Source organism: Coturnix japonica, chromosome 3 (genome assembly GCF_054131305.1).
Source record: "Coturnix japonica strain WE chromosome 3, WE-NBRP24, whole genome shotgun sequence".
Classification (NCBI taxonomy): Eukaryota; Metazoa; Chordata; class Aves; order Galliformes; family Phasianidae; genus Coturnix; species Coturnix japonica.
Window position 1 is genome coordinate 83577904 of NC_140665.1, and position 20415 is coordinate 83598318.

Sequence of the window (20415 nt, forward strand, 5' to 3'; positions counted from 1 at the left end):
TTCATTTCTTTCACAAGGAAAAAAACCTTTCTTTTTAACAAAGTCACTTTTCATCATCCAAATGCCTAACAAGAAAAGATAACAGAGTAGATGTGTCATGAGCAATCTGACATATTTTCCTTTTCACTGTATGAGTAACACTGTAGGAAATAAAAGCATCTAAGTTTTGAGGGGAAAAAAATTAGTCACAATTCTAAAAGGCAGTTAAGTTTCACCTTCTGAGAGGTTCTGATGTATTAAAAAGTGTTCCCTGAGTTTTGACAGCAAGAGCTTTCTTCAAAGCATGATTTGCCACTCTCTGGATGCCCAAGACAGCTTGATGAGACTGCTGAACAAGAACGTGACCTGCATGCAATTTGGGGCATCACAATTTAAGAAGAACATAATCTGTTAGAGTGTGTCCAAAGGAGGGCTACAAAGATGGTGGGTCTGGAGGGCAAGATGTATGAGGAGCAGCTGAGGTCCCTTGGAGAGCTCAGCCCAGAGCAGAGGAGATAAGAGGAGGCCGCGTAATAGCTGCAGCTCCTCACAGGGAGCTGAGCGGCAGCGCTGAGCTCTGCTCTGTGACAGCGACAGGGCCCGAGGGATTTTGGGTGATCCCATATGGATCCAGGTGTTGGATATTTGCCTGAATATAGGCATTTTGCGCCTTGCCATAAGGAAATTGCTTTTTCATAAGCTATAGAAAGAGACTTAATATAGGATATGTTATTCACCTACTAAAAGCAGAGCTTCACCATCTGTTTGTAATGAAACATAACCGAGATCACAGTGGCCTGAGAGGGATGATGACCTGCTCCTGGTGTGCAGAATGGGAAGAGAAAGTCTCTCCCATGCCAGCTTGTCAAAGCTCATAACACATCCCACCTCTCAGTGGGAATAAGGCTGGTGTGGAATTGTTGTGCCCAAGCCCTAAAATGTGCTACTGCCATGTCTCACCTCTAGATGAGTTCTTCCTGAAGCCAAACGGGGGATTGAGGAAGAAATGTTAAATTTCCAGCTCTACAGCAACACACCATCCTCGATCTGCTGAGAGCAGACAGTGAAATGATCATCTGCGGATTGTCTGTAAAATAAACCCACACCATATAGAATGATGTAAATGACTGCTGGGAGCTGAAGTAGAGCAGATTAAAAGGGGTGTTTTCACATTTCAGAGATGATTGTGCCATCATTTTCCTTCATACTAGGAATGAAATATTCACATAGGGAAAGCTGTTTTTCCCTAAATTACCCAGATTTACCTATGCCCGTGACAATAACATCGATCCCTTCGGCTTCTCTCAGCCGATGCTGATGTCAGCGACGCGCTGCTCACTCCGGAGAACTGATATCGAACTTGAGGAGGAAGCCGCCATGGCGGCTCCAGGACGCAGGAGGGCAGCAGCGGGAAGGATACGAGCCGGCGTGCTGGGGAAGCGGGGGGGGGCAGAAACATGGGGAAAATAAAAGGGGGAATCCAGGAGGAGAGCTGGAATCCTGGCATCCTGGCTTGTATCAGGAATGGTGTGGTGAGCAGGACTAGGGGAGTCATCCTGCCCCTGTACTCGGCGTTGGTGAGGCCTCACCTCGAGTACTGCATTCAGTTTGGGGCACCTCAGTACAGAAAGGACATGGAGGTACTGGAGCAGGTCCAGAGAAGGGCAACAAGGCTTGTGAAGGGCTTGGAGAATCAACTCTATGAGGAGAAACTGGGGCTGTTCTGGGGCAGTAGTCTGAGGAAGAGGAGGCTGAGGGGAGACCTTATTGCTCTCTTCCAACATCTGAAAGGTGCTTACAGTGAGTGCGGGGTTGGTCTCACTGGTGACAGGTGACAGGACAAGGGGAAATGGCCTCAATTTGTGCCAGGGTAAGTTTAGGCTGGATATCAGGAAAAACTTCTTTACAGAAAAGGTTGTTAAGCACTGGAATAGGCTGCCCAGGGAGGTGATTGAATCGCCATCCCTGGATGTGTTTAAAAACCATTTGGATGTAGTGCTCAGGGACATGATTTAGCAGAGGGTTGTTAGTTAGGGTAGTATGGTTAGGTTGTGGTTGGACTCGATGATCTTTAAGGTCTTTTCCAACCTGAGCGATTCTATGATTAAAATTCTTATTTCGGACAGGAATGCTGGGGTTGGAAAAAGAGGAGGAAAAGCAAAGATGGCAGTTATACTGTGTAAAATAATGTCAGTGGCAGCCAGCCCTCTTTGCTTCAGCTCCTGTCCATCTCTGCACAAACACTTGGGGAGTGGACTGTGACTCAGGAGGAGCCCAACAGGGTGGTAAAGTGAGCTGAGAAACATGTAGGTGTTCAGTGATGGGGAGCCAAACAACTCCGGGTCAGTAACATCACAGTACACAATGACACAGGAAGGCGGACAATGCTTTCCTCATTTAAAGTTTTCTTAGCTCTGCGATGCAATTCTGGCAGCCACAAGAGAGCATCATTCCCACAGCAATGGGACACAGATCTGGCTAGGGAGTGCACATGGCTTAACTCCTTTGGGCTCACAGTGGGAACTTTGTTGGCATGTTCCAGATCTGTGGTCCCTACCTCCAGTCTATGTGAAGGTTCCTCTGTCTGCCCTGCCAGAGCTGGTTCCAGAGGGACCACACAATATTTATCCCCACCAGAGAGGGAGAGTGCATGGATGTATTTTCTGCCTCCCAACCCAGTACCCTAAATGCTGATCTCTTGGCTGCTCCAGACAGTGTTTACAAGAGCATTTTCTGCTTCCATCTCAACACAACATGGAAATGACTGAAGTTTAGGAGCTGGGGAAAACAGTTCTTTCCCATGTTGCTGGGAGGACAGCATAGCTAACAGATTTACAGTCCAGCTGTTTCTCTGAAGCTTGTGTGCTGCTCACTGCATACACTCGAGTGTTCAGCCAGTGAATTATAGCTTGCTATAATAAGAATGTTCTGCTTTCCATTAGATCACACTCACTGAAACAACAGCAAATGAACTGAAGTAGCCAGCAGGGCCATCAGTGACATCTCGGGGTCACTTTTCTTCACTGATGGCTTCAAAGAAGTCCTGGCAAAAGGACACCTTGATGCATTGTCAGAAGGAACAGATGAGCTCTTCTGAAGGAAGAAGAGAGGTCCCAGGCCAGGTGAACAGCAAAAACTCCGAGAATCTTAGCAAAACTAGAAAAAAGTGATAGCAAATATCTTATTTCTTGTACTAAAATTCAAGGCAAACATTCTCATGGTGTCATGTGAGCAATAAATAGCACTCTCAGCTCTTGGCAGCAGTTTGAAAACTTCTTTATCAAAAAACCCTTTGAAACAAGAGATAGGTGCATTTCTAGGACTGATGTTGTTGAAAGGAGTGATGAAAAAGAGAACGGTTCACCCCACAGAAGCAGAGCAGGTTTGGGCCGTGCTGCCAGAAGTTGGAGCAGTTTGTGTGAGAAACAAGTGTTTGGAGAATTTCTGTCTGACCTTATCTCCTTGGAGGGACAGACCACTTAAAAAAGGCCAGATAAGTCATGCAAGTTATGAAACTGAGTAATTGCAGGCATTATCTGTTGAGAAACCTAAATGTTTTTTTTATATACCATTGCCCCTTCGAAGCAGCCAATGCAGCCATATCAAGTGACTTATTCAGTCACTCACAAGGTCTTACTTTAGGAATAGCTGAACTGCTTTTCAGGCTTTACTGACTGTATTGGCCAGAGTAAAGATTTGCCCCTATGTGTCCAGCACTGGGAGGGTGTTCCAAAAGGGCATGGGTTTCCCCTGTAACTTCCCCTGTCAGTAACAGCCACTTGTCACGGGCTTCTGAAATAGCACCAGCATTGAATTAAGCTGCTCATCTCCACTGACTGAGCCACTGATCCCATAGGCAAAACGTAGCAAAGCATATTTATAGTAGACACATTAAATTAAGGGCATTCTCATGGAAGTGGATTCTGCTCTAGATATTGCATGTCTGTTTCTGCACTTGAAGATTTCTTTGGCTTGTAATTTTGTTTGGGGGCCTTTGTGTCTTTTAATTGCAGAATCCCGTGCATCTTTGTCTTACCAACCACAAGGCAACCTAGAGTGAGTCACCGAATCGCTCCATGGCTATGAGCAAACACTGAGATATCTCTGTTATGCCTTTTGAAAAGCAGGGCAGTGAGCTATGCTTTGCTGATAATGAAAACGTGAACATGAATGGAATTGTGCCCATAAAGTAAATTACTAACTAAATATGCATTAGCAAGTGATCCTGAGATGAGAACAATCCTGTGGAGGCAACCAAATATTCACTAAGGCCAGCCTTGAGCAGTGCCCTGCCTTATTACTTACTCAAAGTCACCATGACAAAGCACAACTTGTTATGAAGGTTATTAAGGTGGTAATGACTCTTTTCATTCAATGACATTGCCGGGATTAACAGGCTGCTGAGAAATGTCTCCTCCTGGGTGCATTTCCTCCTGTGAGATGCTGTTGCTGCCTTTGTGTTTGCCTCTCCTGCAGAGATCACAGAATCACAGAATCACAGAATCACAGAATCACCCGGGTTGGAAGGGACCTCAAGGATCATGTAGCTCCAACCCCCCTGCCTAGCAGGGCCACCAAACATACACATTTACTAGATCAGGTTGCCCAGGGCCCCGTCCAACCTGGTCTTGAACACCTCCAAGGACGGGGCATCCACAACCTCACTGGGCAGCCTGTTCCAGGACCTAACCACCCTTCTAGTAAAGAACTTTCCCCTAACATCCAACCTAAATCTTCCCTCCTTCAACTTAAAACCATTTCCTCTAGTCCTGCTATTATCAGCCCTTTCGAAGAGTTTACTCCCCTCCTGGGAGTAAGTTCCCTTCAGGTATTGAAAGGCTGCAATGAGGTCACCTCGCAACCTTCTCTTCTCCAGGCTGAACAAACCCAACTCCCTCAGCCTGTCCTCATAGGGGAGGTGCTCCAGCCCCCTGATCATCTTTGTGGCCCTCCTCTGGACCCTTTCCAAAATCTCCATATCTTTTTTGTACTGAGGACTCCACACCTGGACACAGTACTCCAGATGGGGCCTCACAAGAGCAGAGTAGAGAGGGACGATCACCTCCCTATCCCTGCTGACCACCCCTCTCCTGATGGAGCCCAGGATCCCGTTTGCTTTCCTGGCTGCCAGAGCGCACTGCTGGCTCATGTTAAGTTTCTCATCTATCAGGACCCCTAGGTCTTTTTCAGCCGAGCTGCTCTCAAGGACAGCTCCTCCCAGCCTGTACAGGTGCCTGGGGTTCTTCCGGCCCAAGTGCAAAACCTTGCACTTTGCCGTGTTGAACCTCATTAGGTTCACCCGAGCCCAGCTTTCCAGCCTGTCAAGGTCCCTCTGAATGGCATCTGTTCCCTCCACCGTATCGACTGCACCACTCAGCTTGGTGTCATCAGCAAACTTGCTGAGGGTGCACTCCATTCCCTCATCGATGTCATTAATAAAGATGTTAAAGAGCACCGGTCCCAAGACAGACCCTTGAGGGACGCCGCTCGTTACCGGCCTCCACCTGGACATAGAGCCATTGACCACCACCCTCTGTCTGCGGCCTTTTAACCAATTGCTTATCCATCTAGTTGTCCACCCATCAAATCCACCTCCCTCCAATTTGGAGATGAGGATGTGATGGGGGACCATGTCAAAGGCCTTGCTCAGGTCCAGGTAAATGACATCGGTCGCCTTCCCTTCATCCACCAACGCCGTCACTCCATCATAGAAGGCCACAAGATTAGTTAAGCATGACCTTCCCCTGGTGAAGCCATGCTGGCTGTCTCGGATCACATGCTTGTTCTTTATGTGATCAAGCATGTTGTCCAGGAGGATCTGTTCCATAATCTTCCCAGGCACAGAGGTGAGACTCACCGGCCTGTAGTTACCCGGGTCGTCCCTGCTCCCCTTCTTGTAAATGGGAGTGACGTGACCCTTCCTCCAATCATCCGGGACCTCACCTGACAGCCACGACTTCTCAAATATGATGGAGAGCGGCTCAGCAACCACCTCAGCCAGCTCCTTCAGGACCCTGGGATGCACACCATCTGGCCCCATAGACTTATACTCATTCAGTCTAAGGAGGCACTCTCGGACTTGCTCTACCCTTACAGTGGGGAGGGATTTACCTCCTTGGTCCCCACATGGAGGTATGGGGGTGCAAGACTTAGGGACGTGAAAAAGACTAGAATCCTGGCCACCAGTGAAGACCGAGGTGAAGAACTCATTCAGCACCTCAGCTTTCTCTTCATCTGTTGAAGCCATTTCTCCTTTTAAATTTACCAGAGTAGGCATGCCCATTTTGGCCTGTCTCTTCTGGCCAATGTACCTGTAGAAGGTTTTCTTGTTGTTTTTCACATCCCTCGCCAAGTTCAGTTCTGCCTGCGCCTTGGCTTTCCTGATCCCACATCTGCAAGTTCGGACGGCATCCCTGTATTCTTCCCGGGTGACACAGCCTTGTTTCCAGAGCTTGTACACCCCTTTCTTCACCCTCAGTTCTCTTAGCAGGTCCTTGCTGAGCCATGCCGGTTTTCTACCTCTCCTGTCCACTTTCTTAATCAGGGGAATGGAGACCTCTTGTGCTGCCAGGAGGGCATCCTTGAACAGTAGCCAGCTCTCCTCAACGTCCTTATCTTTGAGGGCAGCGCGCCAGGGGATCTTGGCCAGCATTCCATTGAGTAGCTTGAAGTCTGCTCTTCTAAAGTTGAGCATCCTGGTCCTGCTCTTTGCCAGGCCCACATCGCTTGAGATCACAAACTCAACCAGGGCATGATCGCTGGAGCCCAGGCAGCCTCCAACCTTGACGCCTTTCATGATCTCCTCAGCGTTGGTGAGCAGCAGGTCCAGCAACGCTTGACCTCTGGTCGGTCTGTCCAATACCTGAACCAGAAAGCTATCATCAATGGATTCCAAGAGCCTTCTGGAGCTCTTGCAGCTCGCCGTGTGGTTTTCCCAACAGATGTCAGGATGGTTGAAGTCCCCCACCAGGACAAGAGCCCGTGAGCCAGACGCCTCACGCATCTGGAGCAAGAAAGCCTCATCAGCAGCCTCCCCTTGATCAGGTGGCCTGTAGTATACCCCAAATACCAGCTGACCTTTATTAGTCCCATCTCTAATCCTAACCCACAGGCTCTCAACCTGTTCTTGACTGTTTCTCATGGGGAGCTCCTCACAGTTTATCCAATCTCTGACATAAAGGGCGACTCCCCCACCCTTCCTACCTCGCCTATCTCTCCTAAAGAGCCTATAGCCATCGATGGTAGTATCCCAATTGTGGGAGTCATCCCACCATGTTTCTGTGATAGCAACAATGTCATAATTTTCAGAGTGCATCACAGTTTCCAGTTCCTCCTGCTTGTTACTCAGGCTCCGCTACTCTGGCAGAGATGCTGCTTCTCAGTCATCTGCAAACAGCCAAGGGACTGAGATTAACCAGGAAACGTTGCACTGGGTACATTGTCATGATACATCCCAGGCCCAGCATTTTAGAATGAGTACCACCAACACTCAGTCATATATTCAGGACAGAATCAGAATAGTAATGCATTCCTATTTATTTATTTGCATTACCATGCATTTTACTGATTTAGGCTTGTTGAGTAGGCAAAGAGATGCTCTGACCCAGAGAACTCAGAGCAGAGGCCATCAGATGGACAGCCATAGGGAATGGAGATAGTGAATCTGGGCAGCAGCCTCAGCAGAGCAGTCAGTCAATCATAATCAGAACCTTAGCAGACCTGGGGAAATTCAGAGAAAATAATTCGTTTTGCAGGTATTTGTGGTGACTTTTTCTGAGAAGGGAGAGTGGCAGTGAGGAAAAACACTGAAAATTGTCAAGCTGAAGATGGAAATTGGCACCCTGTATTGATCAGAGGTAGGACTTGGCCTCTGCATGATGAAAGGGTTGTTGGAGAAGTGGTTTTATCTGAGCAGTCACAGCATGCAGAATTGAGGTGAGTTCATGGGAACAAGCAATTAATTCTGTGAGCAGGAAATCCAGTGAAAACTTGCTTCTTACCAACTAGTGTTTTTTTTCTTACCCACCCATCACAACAACCTGAAGCTCTGTACCACTGTCTCCTCACCTCGGCAGTACACTCACCTCCTTGGCACATCTCCCAGACATCAGCAGGGTGAAGGGCACAGAATCACAGAATTGTAGGGGTTGGAAGGGACCTCTAGAGATCATCGAGTCCAACCCCCCTGCCAAAGCAGGCTCCCTACACCACGTTGCACAAGTAGGTGTCCAGTTGGGTCTTAAATATCTCCAGAGAAGGAGGCTCCACCACCTCCCTGGGCAGCCTGTTCCAGTGCTCACCATCAGCTCCCCTAGCTCCCAACAGAGGGTCAGTGCCAGCTACCAGCCTGATACCCACAGCGGCTGACCATCAGCCAGCCACTGCTGGAGAGCACACACCACAGCTTTGGCCTCAATGGATATATAAATTTAATGTCTTATATAAAGCCAGTTTTCAGAAGTCTGATAGAATACTCCACTAATAGTCCATTCTTCATCTCAGCCGATGATCCCAACTAAGTGGTACAGAAAGGCTCTCTTGGCTTGTGATTCATCCTATCCCAAAATAGATGTCTGAATCAGGTCAGTTGAATCCTGTTGAGAAGTGCCAACTGGTCTCCACTAACTGTAAGGACAACCTAAGGTGACAATTCAGATGATACTACATACTGATACGATGTCTAAAGTCTAAACTTAGCTGAAATTAATCCTAAAGCCTTTGAGCTGTGTGCCCACACTACTGCAGTGTTAAAATTTGGCAGTCAGTTTAGAAGTTATTAGAAGGGGACAGATGGACAGACGTGATCATCAAAGCCTTGTGTGTGTGTGTGTGTGCACATCCTGAACAAGGCACCCTAGTGCCAGCGTCACCACAACAGCTAGAACCAGCCCTTGTTGCTTGACAGCAAGTACCAACAAGCTGCTTTTTTCTACAGCGGTGAATGCAGTTCACTTACCTTTCTGTCTTTCAAAAGTTTTTGCAGGACTTAATGTATGTTTTTCTACTAAAGTTAAAGAAACAAAGCGATGAAAGGCAGAAGATCAAAGAGAAGTCATGCAAGATACAGGTTTCAACAAGATGAGAATGTTAAGTTGCTCTGTGATGGAAAACAGAAAAGGAAAAAAATACAAACAAACATCTATTAACTTGTAAAGGACGTTGAAGCTTTCTCCCACATGTTCCTTTCAGAGTTCAACTTGGGTTCCCACACACCTCTGTTCCTGCAAGCCTGGAGTTTGCCCACAAAATCCCTACTAAGGTAGGGGTTCAAATTGACAAGAGCTACAGAATTCTATGGAACAACCATTGAGTTTCTTTCTCGACACAACAAAAGAAGCCAGTCCAAGTTGCTGGGCACTCTGAAAGCTGCAGAGAGCTGAGATAGCATTAGGGAGTTTTGATCGGGGGAAAAAAATAGACAAATGAATGCATTCCATACATTGTATTAGAAAGACATATAATACTGATAAAATGAAGCCTTTCTTTAATGACTTCAGCACTGTTTCTTATTAGTGTGGTGAAGGAGCGCTAGCTTTCTCGTGCTGATAGCAAAACTGAGTTGTGCAACAGCAACCTGTCCCAGCACCACGTGGCTCTGGGCATTTTATGCCCAGCATAATGTGCAAATATGAAGTTATTGGTTTGCTAGCAAGTTTGCTCATGTGAAACAGGGCCAAGTGAGGATGACTGGACAGAAATGAGAGAGACCTTTCACATTATGGAAAGGCACATGGTAAATGAGCCTCATCACAGCCTGACAGCAAGGCTTTGTGTTTTTGCAGAGAAGTAGAAACTAACACAAAAGTTATCCAAGGACTTCCTTCTGTTCATTTAGTTACAAACAAATTGAGTTATCAAGTCTATGTGAAATGTAACTTGACCCTGAATTTTTATTGTCAGAGAGGACTGTTGTTATACAGGTAGTAGCGTATAGAGCTGGTTGACACTAAGCAATTTGACAGATTCTCATTTCTTTGTGAAATGACTTAGTAGATTTGGGCCATGCTGCTCACTGACCCAGGCATTGCGAGTTCCATGGGATTTGTCTCAAAGCTGCCTCCTCCAGTTCTAAGTCCCTTTCTCCCACAAACAGGAATGTGTTTCAAAAGGAAAGTCACTTGAGTTTCCCATGAGCTTAATTTCTACAGCTATTTTCCCCCTGAAACTACTGTGCAAGCTGCGCTCCTGGATTTTCTGCTTGAAGCTTTTATAAATAATTTACAGTACAAAGAATTGAAACAAGCCAACTAGTTGGAAAATATCATCACAGTTATCTGTTTGTTCTGGTTTATGCTGCTTCCTACCACTCTTGATAGAAAAGTACAAAATAAGTGGCAAATTTGATCTATTGGTTCCAATGAGAAATTAAAGTCATTTAGGAAGAACAGGTGCCAACTGGAAAACAAGCAGACAGCTTAAAGGTAATTAAGGATAAAATATTAATCTATTTGCATTCCAGAAAGCTGCCCTTAAAGCTGCCCTTTGAACCTTCTTTGAGATAATACATTAACATCAGGATGAAATGTTGACGTGCTGCCCAAACTTTTTACCTGATTCTCAATTACAGTATCTGAATGCATTATATGAATATATCCTATGAATGCTGAGTCACTTTCTTATTAGAACAGTGAAATAGAATGATATAGCTCAAGTATGGAACCAGCCATATCTTTTTGGCTTCTTTTGCTGATATGCCAGATTAATTAATTGAAATTAATTAAATGAATTCATGAAAATGATTAATTAAATGAATTCATAAAAAGGATCTATCTGCTCATTTGTTTTCTTAAAGAAGATGATTTGATCCTCTTAGATTATTCCAAATGACTTCAAACTGGGCATCCAAGGAATCTGATATCCGTAGTACTGCTGCTGTGATGCTGCAATGTAGTTTGCCACAATAACCATCCAAGTATCACAGAATCACAGAATGACCTGGGTTGGAAGGGACCTCAAGGATCAAGACGTTCCAACCCCACTGCCTGGCAGGGCCACCAAACATACACATTTACTAGATCAGGTTGCCCAGGGCCCCGTCCAACCTGGTCTTGAACACCTCCAAGGACGGGGCATCCACAACCTCCCTGGGCAGCCTGTTCCAGGATCTCACCACTCTCAAAGTAAAGAACTTCCTCCTAACATACGTATAGCTATGTGTAAATGCATAGTATGGCACACAGACACACAAAGAACGACTGCAGGAAAACCCATCCACAAATGTTAGTTACTCTCCACTCCAAGTAGTCTGAGATTGAAACAGAAAGGTGAGATTTTAGAGGGCACAAGAGCAGCAATTTGGTGCTACTGGAATAAGCCAGCTTGTGCAAAAAGCACCGTCGGCCTTTGCTACAAGACAGCAGCTTACTGTATCCCTACAAAACAGTATTAAACTTTTAGAAGTAAATACCATACTGCTGGGTCAGTAACTGAAGCACAGCTTTATCCACAACAGCATCTCTCTATGCTCAGCACTTACTGGAGGAAAACTAACTATTTCTATGGATTTCTGGCAATTACTTTTGGTATAGCTCCTCAAAATGATACGATTCCATTTCAAAATCACAATATCTATTGGTTGATCTGTGCACAGGAACAGCAGAGGTTTCTTAATGAGAGTCCAGCCAAGATGTTTCTTAGTGCAGCCACTCAGAGAGCCGCACTCTGCCCTGCTTACTGAACCCTTTCTCAGCAAGGCTCTGAGGAGAAAATTAAAAACATACAGTTTTATTTTGGAAGATCAACTCACTGTAAAAGTCAGCTGAAGCTGAGTGCTGAGACTGTAATCCACGACAAGAACATCTGATAATGAAGACCAAGCAGGACCTGTGGTTTTAGGTCTTTTCAGGTCTTGCCTTCCACAGGCCGTGCAGTGTCCAGTTGTCTTCACTGTGGCACTAATTCTGCTCTCCTATCAGCTTTTCAACTTAACTCTAAAGCCTCCCATATTCTGCAGTAAACACAGCTAAGACTCTGCAGGGAACAGAATCTTTCAGCTCGGCCCCAAAAGTTGCACATCTTGTCTGCTTTTCTGACTGACTGCAGCGCAATTTGCAGAGTACAGAAAAATGCCTCAGGATATCGTAGTGAAATGTGAAATTGAAAACCTGCAGTTCCCTCTGATCTCTCACAGAATTGACCACCATATCCAGTACTGACGTGCACGCACATAGAAGAACAAATTCCTTTTAGAAGGATCCTGAAGGCAGTCAGATTGGTCAAAACGGAGGGAATAAGGCAAAGCGTCCAGTCTTCCTGCTTCCCAAGAGGCAGCATGAGGGCCATGTTTGCGGCACCAGGAGCATTAGGCAAAGAGCTGCCTGTGGCAATGGCAGCTGCAGGGTGGTATTTGGTGGTATTCCAAAGATTCACTTCCCTCACAACCTTCTGAATGGGATTAGACATACCTCCAAACTAAGAGGTGCAAGGAAGACAGCAACACAAATACGCTGTTTCTCAAAAAGAAGATAAAGTGGAAACGCATAATACATTTGAAGGTGCCAGAGAACAGTCTGTTAAAGAAAACAAACAAGTCTGCAGGCTACATCTTTCAACCATGGCTTTTTCACACAATAGTGTTAGGGTATCTTCCAGCAAGACTTAGGGTTTCCTAAGTAGATGCCATCTTGAGTACTCTAGGATACCACATGTAGCCACCAGCTACCAACACAGAGGGGTGTGGGGTTCAAGAGGTCCTGCATTGTATCAGCAGTACCACGTGGAGGGCTTGGCCACCTTAGTTAGCTTATGTCCAGACATCCACCTTGGTCTCTACCAGCCATTTCACTCAGGCTCAGTGTTGAGGCACGTGTAGACTATCTGCTGCCCTGCACCTAATACTCTAGCATACCTGTCCACTGCACCTGCCTATCTGGTGCAGGATACTAAAGGCAGTAAGTCATTGCAGTGCTCATCTCAAAATGCTGTTGCGTGAGGAGCATGTTTTTGTTGTGTGTTGGTTTCAATGGGCCTGAAAATCTATTTCTCATCGAGCTCAAAAAGAGGAAAAGAAAACCTTACATGACCTTTTAAGAGAGGAGAGCCTGGGAGGTGCCTTTCCTTTAATAACAGACTTAGCAGAAGAATGAGGAAACAGTCAGATTATTGTTAAAATGAATGATGAATCTGCGGATCAGATCACTGACCTAGCACTGAAATAATACCATATTTTATTATTTTAGGTTGAAAAAGAGAACGGTTCAGAATTTATGAGATTAAAACTCCTTCAACCGCAGCCAATGGAAACACTGACTTTGACTTCAGAAGAGACAGCGAATGTCTGAGTTAATCTGAAAAACACTTTGAACAATGGAGCGATTACCACTTGCTGACAATCATTAGCTCTCCTTCCTTTCCTCTCTTCTGGGCAGTTCATTTCTTTGTTTGCTGTCTAGTTGCATAGTTACTTCACAAATTTTTGAGGAAGATGAAAAGTTGATTTATTTCCAGAAATTTAAGATAAGAAAAAAAGAAAAAACCTGCCAAACCCACAGAAAACAAAGAAAGCCTACCGAGATTCTGTGGAGATGGCAAGAGAGATGGTGGTTATCAGGTTATCTCTTGAAGGGAGCTGAAATGTGAGCTTACAAAATACCCAAACTTTACTGATCATATCCCCACACAGCAAAGCCTTCTTGCTGCTGTCACACTGGCTGATCTGTAATACTGCAGTCAGGATGTTATCCACATATACTCGCACTGGGAAGGGCTTAACCAAAACAGCAAATAAAAACAACTTGTATATATGGAATGGTGTAAAAGCGGATTGTGCATGAGCAGAACTTGGATGTTTGCTACTGCACATTACAAGAAAGCTGATTTACCAGCTTGTCTGAGAGATGAAGACCTTGTTTCCTACCTCCTTTCCTGAGACCCAGACTCAGCATGCAGTCCTGTCCACTAGCATTAACTACGGCGCTCTTCAGTACCTTCATGTTTTGAGTAAAATCCACACACCACCGCGAAATGATTCACCTTTTTACAGTAAACTAAATTGGCTTGGTGCAGGGTTCAAAAAAACACAAGCCAGTGCAAGTGAGGAGAGAAGGGCTAAGGTGAGGAGAGCAATGAGTAGAGCAAAGAGCCTTTTCCCATACGTGGAAATGAGATGTTAGATCATCTCAAGCCCAAACGTGTAATTTCACCTGTGGCAGCTTTGTTGCAGAGCTAATTCTCTGTTATTTGCCCTATAGACTTGTCTTAACAGCCATCTGCAGCCCATCAGTAATTAATCAGCCTGGCTCTTAGTGTTGAGCAATGATGTGTTCTATGGGGAACATAAAGAACTTCAAGAGAAAACTTCAGAAGCTTAGCAGTCTAAAATGTACAGTAGCGTCCAATGAGGTTTTCACAACCATTTCACAACAATGGTAACCCTGGGAGCTGTGCATTTCTTTTCATGTGCAGTACCTTTGTATTTCAGGAATCTCGTCCTTGCCTCCAGGCAACCTCTTCGGTCAATTAGGAACACATCTTTCTGCAACAGATACTGAGAAACACATGTGGTAATACCACCAAAGCTACTGCAACCCACAGTCCATAGCTACATCTAACAGCAATGTTTGCACAGCGTAGGGGAGCAGCACTGAGGCAACAACCTGCAGAACACTTCCCTCACGATGCAGCTCCTTACAGGGATTAAGTAGTGCTGCTGAGTCCACCAGTACTTCCCAGGAGAAAAGATCTTCCTAGAAACACAAGCTGTCACAGAAAGATATAAGTGAGATGTGAAATTATTTGACTACCTGAAACACTCAACGGAAGGCCAAGATTTCTTTTTTTTTTTTTATCTAGAAGGTCTGTTTCTTCAGAATGGGAATGGCATATTCATGTTTCTGCTTAACTAGCATTGGGTAACCTAGCTGAAAGCATTGTTGATTCTTCAGATGTCTGGAACATGCACTGGCTCACTAATAAATGTAACCTTCTGTTACCTCCAGTAATAAACAGGATTCTACTTGGGATTGTGAGCAACTATTTCAGGATTAAGCCTTTTCCTTGGTGGAGTGCCACAGTATTACACAGCTCTTGTGAAAAGAAAGACTGAAGTAGGCTGGTGGAACAGGAGTCATGAGAAATTTGAAAAGCACAAAGGTTTCTCATGGGATTATCTGTGGGACCAAAACTTGTGCACATCCATAGCAAAGGGGAGCCTTCTCTGCCCCTTAGCACTGAGCATGGATATACTTTGGAACAAAACACATCAGCATTGCTGCCTTGGCAGTGCCCTTACCGTCTCCTGCTGGAGCAAGAGCACCAGTGGATCATATGGCCCTACAGCTGGAAAGAAGCAGGTGGTTACAGCCAATCCCATAAGCTAAACAGACAGGAGTCCTGCTGTAAGCACCACCAAGCATGGGAGCACAGCGTGTTTGGCAGGCAGAAGCTGTCTTTTTTACATAACTGTGCAAAGTACAGTTCCAGTGATAAAACATTACAGTATCTTACAGGTCATATGGGGCAAGGGTTACATTTCCTCTACTCTTATCTCTGTGTCCGATGCATTCTTTCACAGAAATGGGGATTTGGGCAAGACTAAAGAAGATACAGTTATAAACTACTGGGTAACCACACAGTGTTACTGGCAGTATTAGCAAGGGTTAGAATCCAAGCACTTATTATATATAAACCTCAAATACAATGGAGACTTTAGGGACTTACTAATGGAAAGCTTCCATTAGTAGGTTCCAACTCTTAGCTCACCTGCTAAACATTAACCATTTCTTCACACTTAAAATGAAAGTCTTCATGAATGCCATATGACAGGTATATTTATATAGTACAGGGCCTGAGCTGGAATATAAAACCACTGCACCTTGCACAACGCAATGTTGCTAATGCAAACGCAAACATACAAAGGTAGCACTATTTTAAAACCTACTTGCATATTGTTACTGTTTTATGATCATAACTTCAGTATCAGCAGTTGAATGCTAAGGGGAATGTGGTTTGTCAAGCCTCCCGAGGGAATCGGTCAGAGAAAGTGAGGACACAGCACACATCATTTACCCGCTCCATTGACCTTCTGCACCAGGAGATCAGTAGGTCACCATCAAGAGGTTCAAGTTTCACGTCAGTGGTTTGGTAGGGGACACACAGCTTTGCCCAAGTGGTCTCTCATTAGTCCTGACCTTTTCAAGAGCACTCTTTGGAATGGTGCTCTCCCCTGCAAAGCTGGCATAGGACAGGGATGCCACAACAGTCCTGAGCTCCAGTTAGCTACACAGATGCACAAATAACTGAGCCAGTGCAAACAGAGGGGACAGAAGAGAACTGGATGACAGACCATGTCTGGCAAGCTACCGTCCAGCTCACCACCTGCTGCTCCCAGTACCTCTGACACAGATTCCAGCCACTATTCTTTCTTACACAGTAATTGCACAACATACTTAACAAGAAATTTAGCCTCTTACCATAAGGTAACTGGAGCAGCCCCTAAAGCTGAGGACCTATGTATTCTAAGGAAGCATCCTGGATCCCATCTTTCTAACTGGAGGCAGTTCTTTAGATTAAGATACTCTCCGGGGCTTAATACTTTGGGAAAAATCAATAGAAGAAAAATGTTGTATAATCTTTTTGCAACCATCCCTGCTTTGAACTGACAAAAAGATCAAGTGTTTCAATCAGATCTTTTTTTTTTTTTTTTTTTTTTTTTGAGACTTTGGACTTATTTAGAATCTTGGAAAGCTTTCACTAAAGGTTTTGAAAAGCTCTTATCATATCCTACTCTGCTATCTCATTTTCTTCCTGAAGGTTACATAGTTTCTGCTGCTGCTTTATCAAAGGTATAAAACACTTGTATGCATAGCCATTTAAAACAGGGGATCATACCCATATGGTTCATTGTTACATGGCCAAAGGCTTCCAGTATGAGCAATCTTGTAAATATTGACTATTCCTACCATAAATCAATCAACCGTAATTTAAACCACAGTAACAAAATTGAATGACTAAGGGAGAAAAAGCTTCAATATAAAATGAGCTGCCAGGCAATGAACAGATGCACAAATTGGGTAAGAAATCAGATCCTGTCTTGGGAAGTCTGAGATATTTACAGCTCGCAGATCTAATAGTGAGACTGTTCAGTACCTTGTGCTGCACATGACCTGAATGCCTGTCAGTGCAAAAGAAACTGAGATTCATGCTAGGTACATTTCCTAGATATTTGCTTTCCCTGGGAAGGAGACCACACCACAAGGGGACAAGCAGAACTGTCCCAGGACAGGACAAACTTGTGGCTTCAGGTTGTTGATGGACAGAATGTCCCAGAGCAGGATGACTGAACCCAGGCTGCCCACCATGGCACATTCTAAGGTGGGAGAACAGCACAGCGTTATGGCTGTTCTTCCCTTTCGGGCTCCTTGCACAGCAGTAACGGGCTGTGCTTTCCTTTCCTGGTCTGAAAAATATTTAAGGCTGAAATATGGTGTTAAAATCCAGGTATGACGTGTTACAGAATCAAAGGATTGTAGGGTCTGGAAGAGTTCTACCCCCATCGATTTGATTCCCACACTTTAGATATTTATAAAAAGTTATGAGATTCCCCACTCAGCTTTATGAGTTGTTTTCAGAAGCTGATTGTGGAATTAAGACTTTTTAGTGTGCCCTCTTTGACTGCAAGAAAAGAGCACAGGCAGCTAGTCCTACCAATGGGAAGAACCCAAATAATCAAGTCGCTTTGTTAAGCTGCACGTCTGAAATCAGTCCTTTGGAAAAGTGTACTGTCAGCAAAGCGCTTAGAAGGACTTTGCACACACTCCTTGTTTCTGGTCATGCCTCTGTTGTTCCTCATTTCTTATGCCTAAAAAGGGATTTTACTGCTTCTGATATTCATTGTAAATTATATGACATGTCAAAGAAAACAACTTGGCATGTGGAGAGGATCAGAAGGAAGTCTGTCTTTTGCTGGGTACAGGTGCACACCATAATTTACAGACCTGGATCAAAAAATACAATTATTATTTTTTCTACTGAACACACTACTCTAAAATGCTGAAAGGGGGCTGTTCCAGATGAATTCTTCATTGTATTCACAGAATAACACAACATTCAGAAATGACAACTCGATAATCACTTGGAACAATGCTACTCCAAAAATGTTACCCGATGATTCATTAAGAAAAACAAACCTTTCTTTATTCCCTGTAATAACAGCCTCACCACAAGACATCTACTTTTTATGCGTTACTTCTAGTGACAGCTGGTAAAACAAAGCTTGCTGCAGAACAGGGCTTTGAGCAACCTGCTCTAGTGGAAAATGTCCCTGCCCACTGCAGTGTTGGAACTAGATGATCTTTAAAGCCCCTTTCAACCCAAACCATTCTGTGATTCTACGGTTCTATGCCTGGTTTCAACCCTGAGTCTCTAACATCTTACCACGAGCATATTCTCAAAGCTCCAAGCTACTTTATTTAGATCTAGTGGCAGCTAATTTTAACAGCTTAACAGATACTCAAAAGATGAAGTGGGTTGTACACTTGGGAGTTTCCAGTAAGACAGGAACATAGAAACGTTAGGCCAGCTGCTTGCTATTGCAGGTAACATGCCATGTATTCTCTTCCTACAACCCTTCCATCTCCAACTTAAAAATACACAGGCCTTTTTCATTAACGATTTCAGCTTGAAAACCCTTCAAGGTCTCTACTGATCTTCATCTAGTAGAAGTTCTAGTAGAACGTAGATGGTTTTGGAATGCTTTTCTAATGGCTTTCAAGGTATGGATCAGTAAGATCATATAGGACTTCTTAACTTCAGTACATCTTTAATTCTTAAAATATTTGTTTCTTGGCATCAATACTCTCTAGGTATTATCATGCTGCATCAACACTATTATAAACATACAACTGAGTCTAGTCTGAAAATTATTTTCCCATCTCCGAGAAAAAAAAAGAAAGAAAAATTCCTTTCTAGTAAATGATTTCTTTCAAAGGCAAATCCAGATTTCCTTTAGACTGTCTGGATAAAGTCATATCCCAGGGCTGCGAATACTGGTACTTACCAACCAAAGCCCTGCATGTATGTTTGGAAAAGCTTCTTTCTTTTCCATATGAAGTGTATTGGAAGCAATTATACATCACATTAAATGCAGCAGAAACAATTATGCAACATTACGAACACATGCAGATATTACACAATACTTGTGCATCCTGAAGTCTTACGTGAAGCATAAGCGAATACTTCTTCACGTGATGCTTGTCAGCCTTAGAATAGCTTACACTCCTCTATGCACAGTTCTCTACATAGGAAAAGCAACTTGCATTATTGTAAAGCTGAGCTTAGTTTGGAAATCTTAGTGCATGTTGCTGGAAATACGCAGTACTGTGTGTAATTACACATGTTAGCACACTCAGGGCACTCTGGGATGATAATATGTATCCAGACCTTTCAGAAACCTCTCAGCAACACAGCACTCCACCAGCCACATGAACAGCGAGCATAAATCCTACGTAACCCAGGCAGGGTCATATCATCATCATAGCATCGTAGTCTTGTGCAGGTTGGAAGGGACCTTAGAGATCGAGTCCAGCCCCTGGGATTCGAGCCCCCTGTGTAGCAAAGTGGTCACCTGTATTCATATGATAACAACTGGAGTTTGCCCTGATATAATAACATTTGCTCCATAACCAGGACCCCAAGAGCAGGAAAGAGACCACAGGCAGAGCTATTTCATATTGGCTGGGTGCATTCCATTGGTTTATACTTTACTATTTTCTCCTTTCCGCTAATGCTCTTTCGGTTTGTTGTTTTAATGTGTTACGGGCCTGTCCTAACCTTGAAGCACCTCAAATCCTGGAAGAAAGACAATCAGGCAGTTTTTGTCTCAATAATCTTTCAGTTAAAGGAATAACTAATAATGCAATTCACCCATTAGTAGGTTTACCACTATTTATCCGGTGGTGCAGTGGTATGAGTGCTGCTTTGCAAACACTGGGGCCCGAGTTAGAATCCCCCCTGTGGCGCAAGTGGTAGAAGTGCCGCTCTGCTACACAGGAGGCTCAAATCCTGGGGGTTGGACTCACAGAATCACAGAATGACCTGGGTTGGAAGGGACCTCAAGGATCATGTAGTTCCAACCCCCCTGCCTGGCAGGGCCACCAAACATACACATTTACTAGATCAGGTTGCCCAGGGCCCCGTCCAACCTGGTCTTGAACACCTCCAAGGACGGGGCATCCACAACCTCCCTGGGCAGCCTGTTCCAGGACCTAACCACTCTCCTAGTGAAGAACTTCCCCCTAACATCCAACCTGAATCTTCCCTCTTTTAACTTAAAACCATTTCCCCGTGTCCTGCTATTGTCAGCCCTTTCGAAGAGTTTACTCCCCTCCTGGGAGTAAGTTCCCTTCAGGTATTGAAAGGCTGCAATGAGGTCACCCCACAACCTTCTCTTCTCTAGGCTGAAGAAACCCAATTCCCTCAGCCTCGATGATCTCTAAGGTC

The 20415-nt window shown here is 44.6% G+C and overlaps 1 protein-coding gene across 1 annotated transcript; it reads right to left on the reverse strand.

The window, feature by feature from the left end:
* Positions 1-43: 43 nt before the first annotated feature.
* LOC146761541 (uncharacterized) lies at positions 44-14519 on the reverse strand. The gene is made up of 4 exons (XM_085542614.1): positions 14386-14519; positions 6499-7698; positions 1245-1410; positions 44-65 (listed from the first exon to the last, which is right to left on the reverse strand). Exons 2-4 carry the CDS (start codon positions 7292-7294, stop codon positions 44-46), a joined length of 984 nt encoding a protein of 327 aa, XP_085398740.1. The 5' UTR covers positions 7295-7698; positions 14386-14519.
* Between the last annotated feature and the right edge of the window lie 5896 nt (positions 14520-20415).

Bases quoted from the DNA above. Each gene is read 5' to 3' on its own strand.
- LOC146761541 (XM_085542614.1), bottom strand. From the start codon at position 7,294: ATGCACTCTGAAAATTATGACATTGTTGCTATCACAGAAACATGGTGG. The intron at 1,411-6,498 runs GTAGAAAACCGG...CCGCTTCCCCAG, and splicing joins TAAGAAAGTGGACAGGAGAG to CACGCCGGCTCGTATCCTTC. The intron at 66-1,244 runs GTAAATCTGGGT...TTTTCTTGTTAG, and splicing joins TGTTATTGTCACGGGCATAG to GCATTTGGATGATGAAAAGT.